Source organism: Epinephelus fuscoguttatus, linkage group LG24 (assembly GCF_011397635.1).
Source record: "Epinephelus fuscoguttatus linkage group LG24, E.fuscoguttatus.final_Chr_v1".
NCBI lineage: Eukaryota > Metazoa > Chordata > Actinopteri > Perciformes > Serranidae > Epinephelus > Epinephelus fuscoguttatus.
In genome coordinates, this window is record NC_064775.1 from 18,921,636 (window position 1) to 18,937,278 (window position 15,643).

General features: G+C 41.6%; 2 protein-coding genes across 2 annotated transcripts in view; one reads left to right on the plus strand and one right to left on the minus strand.

The window, feature by feature from the left end:
• LOC125885018 (fibronectin type III domain-containing protein 4-like) overlaps positions 1 to 13,681 on the minus strand; it is a 73,287-nt gene extending 59,606 nt beyond the window's left edge. The window contains exon 1 of the mRNA XM_049570381.1: positions 12,779 to 13,681. Within this exon, the coding sequence (XP_049426338.1) occupies positions 12,779 to 12,863 (85 nt within the window). The 5' untranslated portion in view covers positions 12,864 to 13,681. The remainder of the gene's footprint in view (positions 1 to 12,778) is intronic.
• The window catches only part of LOC125885000 (uncharacterized), a 385,446-nt gene that overhangs the window by 106,375 nt on the left and 263,428 nt on the right, over positions 1 to 15,643 (plus strand). The window lies entirely within an intron of this gene.

The window sequence follows — 15,643 nt, forward strand, 5'->3', positions numbered from 1 at the left end:
TTGCATCTCTTTCTGGTCATTCTATCTCAGTTTGTTGTAGTTTTGCATCTGTGTCATTGTTTTGCATCTCTTTTTGGTCTTTTTGTTTGTTTGCAGCTTATTTGTCTGTCTTCAAAGGTCACTTCGCATCTCTTAGTGATCATTGTATTGTATTGGTTTTTGTGTCTCTTTATGGTAGATTTGCATGTTTTTGTTGTGATATTGAATTTTTTTGTTGTTGTTGTTTTGTGTCTTTTGTTTGATTGACTTTCTAACAGAGATTCTGGGGTCCCCTCACCCCTTGGGTCCCTGCCTCGATAAGCCTGTTCAATATTCCCTCCATGACTATGATAATGTAAAGGTATGACATACCATGATAGGATTTCTAATTGTCGTTTACCTGTCTGTGAGTCAACTGAAAGTTGCTAATCATTTCCTGATTAATATCCACATTATGCAACAGTATTTTTGAACCGGAGCCAAGTGTCAGCATATACCTGAGAATTTTAATCAAAGTGACGCTGAAAAAGTGGAACAACCCAGGGAGAAGAAATCCCAGAAAAGGAGACACAGGGATCATTCAAATGTTCAGGTTTCCAGGGAAGATCAGAGTGAGCAAAGAGAATAAATAACGACAATCAACAATGAGAGACGCAGCGATGTGGAGCTGAGTGGAGCAGAACGAAAGCCCTCCCTGCATGAATAAAGAAGCTCTTTGCCCTTCTTCTTTCAATAAAAACCTGCCTGCGGTCGCAGCTGGTGCATTTTTATGCTCCCCTTCGTGATGCACATGTTCAGCCTTACTCTTTGAGTGCTGTTTCCAAAAACCATTGTAAAATTTTTGGTCTAAAAATGAACAGCTTTTCTTCTCAGTCCAAGGTTTTCAGCTGGGAAAAACCATGATATGATATTTACTGTTGTTTGGGTTGTCCTTATCTGAATATTTTTGACAGAAAAGAAAAGAAAAGAAAAGTAATGGTGGCATGGTGGAGCAGTGGTTAGCATTGTCACCTCACAGCAAGAAGGTTGCTGGTGGAAACTGAGGTTGGGGGGTTTGAACCCTGCTGTGCTATTGATATATATTTCATATTAGTTGATCAACAGTTCTTACTCATCTGTTCCTGCAGATGAGTAACCTTTTTTTGTGAATGAACAAAAATGTATTAGTACATCTATATAACAAGCTACACATGTTCCAAAACAAAAATGTTTGTAATGAGGACATGGCTATAAATCAATAAATTGGGCATTACTGACATTAGATCTTCTTCCTTAGTTTGCTGCTGTTGCTTTTATTTGTCATTTTTTCAAGCCTATTACACTGCACAGCCTGATAGACTGCAATAATAAAATGCATTTTCATTCCCTTTACAGCCTATACTTATACCTATACATGTCTCTGTATCATGATGTGATGATATAGCTGCTGCCTTTCTGCAGGGCTGTCTTTATCATAACAGTAACATTGCCTTTATTGCATCTCTGTCCTCTTTTCCTGTCGTGACAGTATAAAATGCCCTCTCAAATAATAATTTGTAATAATAATAATAATAATAATAATAATAATAATAATAATTGTATTTATTTAGCCTAAAAGCTGAAAGTGACAGTCCATTCCTGAGCTTGTACATGTTTGGCATCAGCACTTTAGAGATAAGTGGGCAAACTTGTGTGGTACAACCAAAAGATCCAAAATCATCTGCTAAATGGACCTCAGTGTCAATGACAGTACTGTTTTCACAGTCAAGAATTACTTCTCTATTCATTCATTCATTTTCCATAACCACTTATCTTTTTGGGATTCGTGGGGGGGCTGGAGCCTATCCCAGCTGACACTGGGTGAGACGTGGGGTACACCCTGGACAGGTTGCTAGACTATTGCAGGGCTGACGCATAGAGACAGACAACCATTCACACTCACATTCACACCTACGGACAATTCAGAGTGGGGGGGTTCACCCCAGGGTTCAAACCCCCCACCCCAGGTTCCACCAGCAATGGTCTTGCTGTGAGGTGACAATGCAAACCATTGCCCCACCATGCCACCATTACTTTTCTTTGTCAAAAATATTCAGATGAGTACAACTCAAACAACAGTAAACGTCATATCATGGATCATAATGCAGCTTGTTCATTATAGTTCCCCACATTCAGTAAATACTGTTATTATTAGGAGCTTGGAAAGGCTGAGCTTCAGTTTTGTCCTGCAATAATTTGAGTGGCAAAGCTTAGTGAGGCTGGCCAAAGTCCTTGTTGGAAAAGCAATATTTCTAGGTTAATAAAGATCTTTTAAAATCAGTCATGACTGCCTCCTGATATATTGTGTTAATAAATCTATTCATCCTGCCTTTGGAAGCATTTTTTAATCAAGAAAAAGCTTTTCCCCGCTGTTTTTCATAAATGAAAATCTACATTAAAAGAAAAAAAAAACTGTATTTCAATATTCATCCTGTGTTACTGTGAATTCAAGAAGACAAATCTGTTGACAGCCCTTTCTGACAAGGAACTGAACTAAAAGCCATTGCTAACTATGATCTCTTTAAACCCAGACAACCTTGACAAAAAAAGTAATTTTCCTCACCAAACAGAAGAGCTGCTGGTCTACTGCTACCTCCAACAGTAAGTTTGTTTGCACTATTGTGTGACTTTGGTAACTTCAAACTGATGCTTTCAAACACCAAGGTCACACAAAAACATTAACAAACTAATTGATCGAGGTAGCAGTAGACCAGCAACTCCTGTGTTCAACTAGGTAAAATTACAGTTTTTATCAATGGAGTCTGGCTTTGATGGGATCATAGTTAATGCCAGATTAACACTTCAGGATATCAGCCCGATTATAACCCGACACAGTGTCGTACAGTGTCAGCTGGGATCATGAACGACAATGAGTGTGATATGCGATTATCCATCGTTTCATCTTGTGTAATGTGTCACAGTAGACGACGAGTGACGCCATGTCTGGGACACCTCACGATGTCCCCAAAAAAGTCTGGTATATGTGATTTTCTTTTTGTCATGCACGACTTCTCTTGTCACAGCCGTCAATTTGACCAGTAGAAACACAGAGCAATCTGGTGCCGTGGACAACTGTATGACAACTTCGGTTGAGAGAATCCCTTCATTTTCTATAAAGGCTTTTATTGTGAAACATTTGCAGGAAATTGCGGAGGATTCAGTGACTTGCATAGCATGCATGTGGTGCTTCAAATGTAGCTGCAGACATCTGTTGGCACTTCTTACATCACTAATTGTAATGCAGAGCTCTCTGAAATTCCCACCAAACTCATTAACAAGCTTCAAATCATTCAAAACTCGGCTGCTGGATCAATTACAACAACCTTCTGCTCACCTTCAAAGCCCTCCACAGCTTAGCCCCTGTCTCTCTGACCTCCTGCTCCCTGCACTCTTCCTCGGCTGGTCCCCTGACCATCTCCACCTCACGCCTCAGCACCATGGGTGCCAGGGCCTTCAGCTGCAATGCCTCCAGGCTCTGGAACTCCCTACCTCCACACATTTGCCAGTCCGACAGCATAACGTCCTTCAAATCCCATCTCATAACCCACCTGTTCAAACTGACTTATGGACTTTAACACTGACTGTACCCTCTGCCAGCTGCCAATTCATGTACCTTGCTCTGTACAGTATGTTATTTTATGTACTGGGCGGTGACCTTGGGTGTTTTGAAAGGCGCCTCTTCAGATAAAATGTATTATTATCAAACATTTCAGCTGGGACATGAGCAACCACAGTGACTGAAATAATAGTAATAATAATAAGAATAGGACAAGAATAACCTGATGACAACATGCACGTTGATGAAAGATGAACTGCAATGATTGGTCATGGATCCCCATGTAGTCTTTCATGTCTGTTGGCCAAGTCTTATAGTTCAGTACCCTGTCAGAGGGAACTTTCTGTTTGGGAAGTACCAAGCATATGACTAGATACATGAGACTTGGATTATACTGCATGAGTTGTGTGAGAGGCAGCACGGTGGTGTGGTGGTTAGCACTCTCGCCTCACAGCAAGAGGGTTGCCGGTTCAATCCCGGGCGTGGGAGCCCTTCTGTGTGGAGTTTGCATGTTCTCCCCGTGTCAGCGTGGGTTCTCTCCGGGCACTCCGGCTTCCTCCCACAGTCCAAAGACATGCAGATTGGGGACTAGGTTAATTGGTGACTCTAAATTGTCCGTAGGTGTGAATGTGAGAGTGAATGGTTGTTTGTCTCTATGTGTCAGCCCTGCGATAGTCTGGCGACCTGTCCAGGGTGTACCCTGCCTCTCGCCCGATGTAGCTGGGATAGGCTCCAGCCCCCCCGCGACCCTCAAGAGGATGAAGCGGTTAGAAGATGAATGAATGAATGAATGAGTTGTGTGAGAGATTTTAAAGGGATGTTTTCATATCATTTTGCTGTTAAACGTGGACCTCCATGACTTCAATTCATCAAGAACTTTGGAGTCTTTCTTCACTGGAGGCAAGTGAGAAAAAAAATCTCTTCACAAATTCAAATAACACAGCGTGAGTTATTATTGATATTCAAATGGTTGTTTGGGGGCATAGTGTTCCTTTAAACCTGAGGCCAAGAGCAGCAGGATGATGAGCTCCTGTAAAGCTACGGTATTTATGTCATGAGCGGGAAGGTGAAGGCCATGTGGGGGAATATAAAAGGCACACTTCATTGAATAAATCAATACAGAGCCTCGTAAGCACAGATTAACCACCTCTTGGTAATCAGCCAAGGAGAAGCACGTTGATTCGGGTTCATTTGCCAAAGGTTGCTTTTCATAACACCTTGTATAAAGATAGAGAGCACAGGAATCTCGGCGGTGGTTTGGATGATTTAAGTGCATTCCTGCTACAGTTAATTAAACAGGCCAGAGAGTGAGAGGGAGATTGCTTTGAAATTCTAATCCCCTGATAGACATTCAATTAAGGTTTTGACAGTTTTACAACAGCTGTTTGTCTTGTTGAAATACACGCCGTAAATACGGTACAGCAAACCCCCTACTCATCTCAAATCACACAGATGAAGAGGAAGCAACACGTTCATGTAAAGGTGTGCATCGAGTTTGATCCCCTTTGGTTGCTTTAAGCTTGTTAAAATGATCTTATTCCACACTGTCTGACTTATTTATTCTGTATCAGTTTATTCCAACTCTTTACTGAAACTATATGGTGTTTACATTGAGTGAAATATGTTTTTACAGCTGTGTTTTTTATTGATTTCCCCCAAATTCAGACTGGAATATTTATCTCCCAGACTCTGGGATCTGCACCAGAATCTTAAATAAAGTGATTTTGGTTTGGACTGACTTTACCATCAACCGATTCAATCAATCAATCAATCAATCAATTTTATTTATAAAGCCCAATATCACAAATCACAATTTGCCTCACAGGGCTTTACAGCATACGACATCCCTCTGTCCTTAAGACCCTCACAGCGGATAAGGAAAAACTCCCCAAAAAAACCCCTTTGACGGGGAAAAAAAACGGTAGAAACCTCAGGAAGAGCAACTGAGGAGGGATCCCTCTTCCAGGACGGACAGACGTGCAATAGATGTCGTACAGAACAGATCAGCATAATAAATTAACAGTAATCCATATGACACAGAGAGAGAGAGAGAGAGAGAGAGAGAGAGAGAGAGAGAGAGAGAGAGATGCAGGTAATGACAGTAGCTTACAACAACATTAATGAAAGTAATAATATTATAGTTATGGTTCTGGTTACTGCGGTACAATATGTTGAAAGTATGTATTAATACCTGGCAGTATACATGTGTGACAATAATCATATGTGTATAATAACAGAAGAAGTATGACTAATGACTAATGATGGCAGCAGCAGCAGGAGGCATCTGGCAGGACCACGGCAGCAGCACAACCACACACGTCACGCTGTCCAGGCACCGCTGTGATATGAGTTAATCTGAGAGACAGTGGAGCACAAAGGCTCCGGAGAAGAAGCCGAGTTAGTGACATCCAGAATGGCCGAGTTAGCAAGATGCAGTAATAGAATACGAGAGAGAGAGTGAGAGAGACAGAGAGAGAGAGAGAGAGAGAGAGAGAGAGAGAGAGAGAAGGAGAGAAGGGGCCCGGTGTATTATAGGGGGGTCCTCCGGCAGACTAGGCCTAAGTCAGCCTAACTAGGGGCTGGTACAGGGCAAGCCAGAGCCAGCCCTAACTATAAGCTTTATCAAAGAGGAAAGTCTTAAGTCTAGTCTTAAATGTGGAGACGGTGTCTGCCTCCCGGACCGTAACAGGAAGATGATTCCACAGGAGTGGAGCCTGATAGCTAAAGGCTCTGGCTCCTGATCTACTTTTGGAGACTTTAGGGACCACGAGTAACCCTGCGTTCTCAGAGCGCAGTGTTCTGGTGGGATAATATGGCACTATGAGCTCTCTAAGATATGATGGAGCTTGACCATTTAGAGCTTTATAAGTTAATAGTAGGATTTTAAATTCAATTCTGGATTTTACAGGGAGCCAGTGCAGAGAAGCTAAAACAGGAGAGATATGATCGCTAATAATAGTTCCTGTTAGTACACGCGCTCATGCATTCTGAATTACCTTGAGAGTTATTAAGTAATTACTAGGGCTACCTGATAATAGAGAGTTACAGTAATCCAGCCTTGAGGTAACAAAAGCGTGGACCAATTTTTCTGCATCTTTCTGGGTCAGGATAGGCCTAATTTTCGCAATATTACGCAGATGAAAAAATGCAGTCCGTGAGGTTTGCTTTAAATGAGAATTAAAAGACAAATCTTGATCAAATATTACTCCGAGGTTTCTTACGGTAGTGGCAGGGGCCAGAGCAATGCCATCTAGAGAAACTATGTCATCAGATAAAGAGTCTCTGAGTTGTTTGGGGCCAAGAACAATAACTTCAGTTTTGTCTGAATTTAACATCAGGAAATTGGTGCTCATCCAAGTTTTTATGTCTTTAAGGCAATTATGGAGTTTAGTTAATTGATTGCTTTCTTCTGGCTTCATTGATAAATACAACTGAGTATCATCCGCATAACAATGGAAATTTATAGAGTGATTTCTAATGATGTTACCTAAAGGAAGCATATATAGAGTAAACAGGATTGGTCCGAGCACAGAACTCATGGAACTCCAAAACAAACTTTAGTACGTAAGGATGGTTCATTGCGAACGCCAACAAATTGAAAACGATCAGATAAATAAGATTTAAACCAGCTTAGTGCTGAACCTTTTAAGCCAATTAAGTGATCCAGTCTCTGCAGTAGAATTTGATGGTCAATTGTGTCAAACGCACTAAGATCTAATAAAACAAGTACAGAGACGAGTCCTTTGTCTGAAGCAATCAGAAGGTCATTTGTAATTTTAACTAGAGCTGTCTCAGTGCTATGATGCACTCTAAATCCTGACTGAAATTCCTCAAATAAATTATTATCCTGGAGAAAATCACACAGCTGGTCTGCGACTACTTTCTCAAGGATCTTTGACATAAAGGGAAGATTAGATATTGGTCTATAATTGGCTAACACCTCTGGATCCAGGGTGGGCTTTTTAGTAGAGGTTTAATTACAGCTACCTTAAAAGACTGTGGTACATAGCCTGTTAATAAGGATATATTGATCATATCTAATATATGAGTGTTAACTAAAGGAAAGACCTCCTTAAGTAGCCTAGTTGGGATGGGGTCTAAGAGACACGTTGATGATTTGGATGAAGAAATCACTGCAGTCAATTCTTGAAGAGAAATTGGAGAGAAGCAATCTAAATATATATTAGATTTTACAGCTGTGTTTGAGGTTAGATAGGTACTATCTGAGGGCAAGAGGTCATGAATTTTGCCTCTAATAGTTAGAATTTTGTCATTAAAAAAGCTCATAAAATCATTACTGCTAAGGGCTAAGGGAATACGAGGCTCAATAGAGCTTTGACTCTCAGTCAGCCTGGCTACAGTGCTGAAAAGAAACCTGGGGTTGTTCTTATTGTCTTCTATTAATGCTGAGTAATAGTTTTCTCTGGCATTGTGTAGGCCCCTCTTATAAGTTTTGAGACTGTCTGTCCAGATTAAACGAGATTCTTCCAGTTTGGTTAATCGCCAATTCCTTTCAAATTTTCGCGATATTTGTTTTAACTTACGGGTTTGACAGTTATACCAAGGAGCGAACTTTCTTTGTTTTTTTAACTTCTACAGCTACAGAGTTGAGCGTTGTTCGTAGCGAGCCTACGGTGCTATCAACAAAATGATCAATTCGGGAGAGGTTAAAGTCGGCACGGGAAACCTCTGTTACTGAAGGTATTGGTATTGAATTTAACGACGAAGTAATCTTTTCCTTAAGTTTTGCGACAGCACTATCTGATAAACATCTAGTATAGTAACTGTTGCTGAGTGGCGTGTAATCAAGTAAAAAGAAATCAAAAGTAATCAGATAATGATCCGATAGCGAGGGATTCTGTGGAAAGACTTTTAGGTTATCAATTTCAATTCCATACGTCAGAACTAGATCGAGGGTAGGGTTAAAACAGTGAGTGGGTTCATGTACACCCTGACTGAAGCCAATGGAGTCTAATAATGAGATAAACGCGTAGCCAGGAGTCATTATCAACGTCGACATGAATGTTAAAATCGCCTACAATAATAACTTTATCTGATTTAAGAACTAAACTGGATAAAAACTCTGAGAATTCAGATAAAAATTCAGAATACGGGCCAGGAGCACGGTACACTATAACAAATAATAGTGGCTGCGAGGTTTTCCAGGTCGGATGTAAAAGACTAAGAACGAGGCTTTCAAATGAATTATAATCTAGTTTAGGTTTAGGATTGATTAACAGGCTAGAGTTAAAAATGGCTGCAACTCCCCCTCCTCGGCCGCTGCCTCGAGGAATGTGGGTATTATTATGACTGGGAGGAGTGGACTCATTTAGACTGACATATTCATCTTGACACAGCCAGGTTTCAGTGAGACTGAGTAAATCAATATGATTATCTGATATTAATTTGTTTACTAACACTGCTTTAGACGATAGAGACCTGATATTCAACAGTCCGCATTTAATTCTCCTGTTTTGTCTTTCTGTCACAGAAGAGGTTTTAATTTTTATGAGGTTGTTATGCACAACTCCTCTTTGTTTAATTTTAGATTTAGATAATTTAGGCAGTCGGGGGACAGACACCGATTGTATAAAACTATTAAAACTATGGCTGGGTAACTGAACTAGAAGCTCAGAGAGGCGTTAGGACTGCAACTCTGAGTCCTGGTCTCAACTCTGGGTTGTCAGGATTTAAATTACTAATAAAGTTTGCTAGGTTCTAGAAATGAGAGCAGCTCCATCCAAAGTGGGATGAATGCCGTCTCTCCTAATAAGACCAGGTTTTCCCCAGAAAGTTTGCCAATTATTAACAAAACCCACATCGTTTGCTGGACACCACCTGGACAGCCAGCGGTTAAATGATGACATGCGGCTAAACATGTCATCACTGGTCAGATTTGGGAGGGGTCCAGAGAACACTACGGAGTCCGACATCCGTTTTTGCGTATTCACACACGAAGCAATATTAATTTTAGTGACCTCCGATTGGCGTAACCGGGTGTCATTGCGCCGGCGTGAATAACAATCTTACTGAATCTACGTTTAGCTTTAGCCAGCAGCTTTAAATTTGATTCAATGTCGCCTGCTCTGGCCCCAGGGATACATTTGACTATGGCCGCTGGTGTTGCTAACTTCACGTTTCTCAGAATAGAGCTGCCAATAACCAGAGTTTTATCCTCAGCGGGTGTGTCGCTGAGTGGGGAAAAGCGGTTGGAAACGTGAACAGGCTGGTGGTGAGCCGTGGGCTTCGGCTTGGAGCTGTGCTTCTGGCGGACCGTGACCCAACCTCCCGGCTGAACGGGAGTTACCGGAGGACAGTTAGCAGAGGCTAAGGCTATGCTATGTGGCTCCGCACCGGCTACAGGGGGCTGGCTAACTACCGCAGCTGCTGAATGGTTTTCCATGGTGCGGAGCCGCGCTACTAATTCACTAAGCCTCGCCTCCAACGCAGCAAATAAGCTACACTTGTTACAATTACCACTGTCGCTAAAGGAGGCAGAGGCATAACTGAACATTTGACACACCGAGCAAGAAAGAGCAGGAGAAGGAGAAGCCATGGCTAAGCTAATGTAGCTAACAAGGCTAAGAGCGTGCAAACAACAGCTAAGAGATTAGCGAGAAAGTCGTAGAAAGGAGGAGAGCTATAGGTGCTTAAACAGAACCAGTGTGGGTTATGACTTGAAGTAGACGTAAAAGCAGCGTTAAAGCAACTGAGGTGAGAAAGCAGGCAAGTGGAATTCACCAGAGCAGTACAGAGACGCTGTCACAGAAACACCGGAAATGACACAACTCGCTTACCGCAATACGTCAGCACGACCGAACGTCAGCACGATTGAAGGGTAAAATGAATCAGTGCAGAGAAAATGAAGCAGATAAGCAAGGGCGCAGATTTCAGGGGAACATATGAAACAGGGGAGACTGGGGGACCTCATCAGGGAATTTTGAGCATCAAACACTTAATGTCCTGTACTCTGGTGTACTTTTATGCACCATGTTGTGGCTTTCCTGCATCACTTTAAGTGGAAATGTCCTTAACTTTGCCAAAGTAAAAGTACTTTCATGTTTTTAGCGGGGGTGGGGCAAAGGTAAAATGGTAAATGGACAGCACTTGTATAGTGCTTTTATAGTCTTCTGACCACTCAAGGCGCTTTTTACACTACATGTCACATTCACCCATTCACACGCAGTCACACACTGGTGGCTGGGACTACCATACAAGGTGCCATCTGCTCCTTAGTAACCATTCACTTGCACTCACACACCAATAGAAAAGCCATCAGAAGCAGTTTGAGTTTCAGTTTCTTACTCAAGGATTCTTCGACATGCAGACTGGAGGAGCCAGGGATAAAACCACTGATTTTCTAAATTATATTTGTCTTTTCTATCAGTGAAAGTTGACAGTTGAGCTGTATCTGTTATCTGCATTTTCTGTGCTCGCCTCTTCAATTGCAAATGTTCCACCAAATCAAGTTTTCCCTCTAAGACACTAGTGTGCAAGGGCACAGCCTCCTCATCCAGAGCTCAACAAATAAACCAGAGCAGAAACCACAAGGAGTACAGCATCAGTAAGTTATACTTTCCTTGAGAAACACACAGTCAACATAAAAGTCCTCTGCTACTTTTATGTTTTTATTAGGGGTAGGGTAAATGGACTGCACTTGTATGGCACTTTTCTAGTTTTCCTACCAATCAAAGCGCTTTCTACACTACATGTCACATTCACCCATGGTAGCCGAGGCTACCATACAAGCTGCCATCTGCTACTCAGTAAGTATTTACACATACTCACACAGATGGAACAGCCATCAAGAGTAATTTGGGTCTCAGTATCTTACCCAAGGACACTTCCACATGCGGGCTGGAGGAGCCAGGGATCAAACATATGCACATGTTCTAAATTTTGACGGGGACATTTCCTCTGTGTCCCCCCAAAATCTTTACCATTGTCTGAACCTCATTCCCAGCCATTCCTGTTTGCTGAATACCATAACACACCTGTTTTTAAGGGTTCTTTGGTTACACTGTACATGAAACATTACCGACCCAAACGGATTGTGTTGTCATGTTATATTTTCACATTTCTGAAATTCTAAATTAGTTGTAAATGCTCTGTTATAAAACCTCTCTAGATATTCTCCCCTTTAAGACAAATTGAAATGACACCACAAATTACACACAAGAGCATGTGCATTTTCGGATACTTTCTTTAGTGCACTTTGACACCCGTTTCAAGGGCATCTTCAAGGAGCATTAAAGCACCCTATTTTCTATGTTGAATCGATATCATCATGTAGAACTGCACTCAAAAAGTTCACTATATGGCAGCAAAGTGGACTTTCACATGCATATGCGAGATGATCTAATCTGGTGGAGAACCTTTTTGGAACAGTCTTTTGGAAATGTTTCAACATATACAACCTTTTTGGTGGCTCCTTTTTTTGAGACTATGCCTGAAATCTATGCCTCTGCAGAAAAGACATGTTTGCACTGAGAACAGGGAAAACAATCAAAATGTTGTCCTGTTTTTGTCCAAAATATGGTGCTCATTTTGTTATTTTTCATCAAGGGCCGGATGAAAACCACAGAAAAAGTCTATGTGAAGAAGAAGACACAGCAGTTTGCACTGTGAACACTGAAAATGACATTAATGTCCTTGCTTTTTGGTCCAAAATCCAGCCTTAAGATTTGCATATTTTAATGTCCATTTTATTTACTGAAAAAATAACAACAAGCTGGACTACAGCAAGAAGAAAATGTTGAACAAAGAGCGAGCAGCTTGAAGTGGGTGACAGGGTCGCCTAAAAAACACCTGCAGGATTGATTCTACTCACACTTACTGCTTCTCCTACCAGCATAATGGCATTACAGCCTATTTATTGCTGTTAAACATAAAATGTCTGTTGAAATTATTATACAACCTTTTATGATATTTGGTCTTTGTTGAGAGAGGTGGTTGGAGAGGCAAACAAAAACAGATCTATGATGCATTTCAGTAAATTTGTAGGTCGATTTGTAGTAGTATGTTAGATAAATATTGTGTTTTTATAATGTATTATTGCACATGAACACCTTTGAAAAACACATGCATCACATCCTGCTGCAAAATTATCTGAATTCTGCCAGATGTTTGCAGCTGGCCACGCTGTTTTCCTGCACTTCACTTTGATGCAAGATCATTACATCGATATAGAAAACGAAAAACACACTGAAATGGAAAATGTCTCACTTGCTCCGACCATCCCCGGTGTTCGCCAGCAGGCCAGCAGCAGCAGCAGCAGCAGCCCGAGGTCCAGGTGGAGAGACGCGGTCATAACCTTCTCTGTCTCCGCGCACGCACCTCTGGCTCTTCTGCACGCCTTCTCCTCTTCCTCTCTCCCCTCTTTTTAACTCTCCTGCGTTTCACTAGAAGTTTCCCCACGGGGTCACCACTGTTCCCACATCACCTTCACCTCTTACAACAACAGTCCGCACTGCTTCTTCTTCCTCCCCTGCGTCGGTTTGATTCCCCCAACTTGCACAAAGTAGGTCAGTAGGTATGCAGCTGCGATTTCAAAGATGCAGAATGAATATGAAACGACACTTCTCAGTCCCGTCGCGCAGCAGAGGCACCATAATCCCCGAGCCCGGTGAAGCTAACAGGTAGTTCGACCCTTTCCGCCACTTGTCCTCGGTTCTGCATGTATCTAGCGGGCTTGGTTTTGCGTCAAATGTCAGCCAGAGACGCATCAAACCCGCCTTTTCTTCGCGGCAGGTGGAAGGTCGCGGGAGTTTCAGCACCGCGGACAGCGCTCAGGCAGATCGGCTGTCATTTTCAGCGAGGAAGAAGACATCGGTTTATTGGATTTATATAAATAACAGAGAAGAAGAAGAAGAAAATGGGGTGGTGTTTCGGCTCACAGGAGGATGATGGAGACGCAGGAGCGCAAAGGGGGTCCGTCTCATCCAGCGCTGGTTTAATCTGACAGATTATGGAAAGCCCGGAGGATGAGAAAATGTCTGTCTGCAGGAGCTTCGGTGGTAACTCCTCCAGCCAACCACACACACATCCGAAAACACACAAACACAAGAGGCATGCACGAGACTGACGTTACAAATCCTGTCACTACAGGATGGAGGAGAAGGAGGAGGAGGAATAAGAAGGAGGGAGGGAGAGAGTGGTGGTGGTGCGCATTTCATCTCTCTGAAGTACCTGCTTGTTCCTAGGTGGGAACTGTTGATTATGTAATCAGATTACATTTGACATTTCACTGTATTGGATTAAGATAATCCAGTGGTTCATTTACTCAAACACTACTTAACTTGAGGATATTTGTAATTCATGCTGCTATATACTTTCATTTTGACCACATTTCAGATGGAAATATTTCACTTTCTTTAGTTCGATAGTTACTTTATAGATTAAGGTTTTAAATTAAACATATTTATGACCAACCCAATATTGAAAATTAATGTTGGCATTGTACCTTTCTTCAAACCAAAGATATGTAACATTTGGAGGTAGCGGATATGTTGAAACTGTGTTTCTTTACCTTTCAACAGTGCTGTGGTTGTTATGTGGTTATGCTAAAACACAAAAAACACTTGGTTATGGTAAGAAAAAGTGTTGGAATGGAACACCTGGTTTCGGTGGCAAAATCAAGGCTGGAAATGCCACAGATGTCCCACTAAAAACATCTGATTTGGTCGTAATATCATGGCTCTCAATGCCGTCACTGTCTCACTACAATCACAGCTGGAAATGCTGCTGATGTCTTGCTAAAAGCACCCAGTTTGGTGGCAAAATTGTGGCTAGAAATGCCATCGATGTCTGCTAAAAACACTTAATTTTAGTGGCACAATCTTGCTGGAAATAGCAATAATGTCTTGCCAAAAAACACCCAGTTTTGGTGGCAAAAATCATCTGGAAATGCTGCCAATGTCTCAGTACAAATACCCCCCGCCCCGGACGTTTGTATATATATATATATTAGGGATGTAACGATATGGAAAATTTGATATCTCGATTATAGTGACCAAATTATTACGGTAAATGATAATGCGATATTTTTTTTAAGCGCTGTAAAATGTCCAAAAAATAAATATATTGAAATAACTTCACTAAATCTTGAAAGCTTATTTGTCTGGTGCATTTTAACAGTAAGGAAAATATGTAAACAATTTATATATTAATTATTTATTAGCACGAGAGGAAAAATAAATATAAAACCAAACAATGCAAGAGTAGAACAAAAAATCTACAACGTAGAATAGATATCACAAATGTGCAGGAGAAACCATAAAAACCCTAAGGGCAATGATCATCATTACACAGAATAATTCACACATTAGAAGTATGCATGTGAGTAAGAGGATTACCTGTATGAGAAAAGGAGTGCATGCTCTCGGTCAAAGGTTAACACGACAGCGTTTTATGTTGTTTCCTTGAGCTGATGTCGAGAAAGTATAACTGGCCGTCTATATCGATTCTAGCTCGCCATACAATAACCATAATCACAGTAATTCAATCATAGTTGATCTCAATTAGCGTTACGTTACGTCGGTTTATATTCTGTTGGCTCTGCTCAGTGTTTTCAGCTTCGTTTCGTTTTGAAACACTTAACTTTAGCAACATAGCTGCTAATACGGCTATTAGCTACTCAGCTAGTATTAGCTCCTAAGTGTCTTAAACGAAAACGGAAAACCTAGTCACTGTTTAGGAGGACAGATACGGCTCAAATATCCCGTATACGTCGAGAGTTACACATTATGACAATCTTAGTAAAACCGAAGTCCCTCACACAATAACTGATGTTTGCATAGCATAACTTGCATTGGCTGTAAAGCTGTGGATGATGGTCACGGAGATGAGCCAGCAGGTTTGTAGTGTTGCTACTGTTCGCAGCAACTTTCTTTCTGCATGTTTTGCACACAGGATACTTGTCCTCAACCAGCTGTCCCTCGGCATTCTTCAGAAACCCAAAGGACGCCCAGACCTCAGACTTTGTGCGTTTAGTTGGGGGGGAAATGTCCCGAGTGCCGCTATTACCACCTTCAGCCATGTTTTCATTCTTTACACATGGTACGCATTCACGCAGCGCCTGCATCGCGAGAC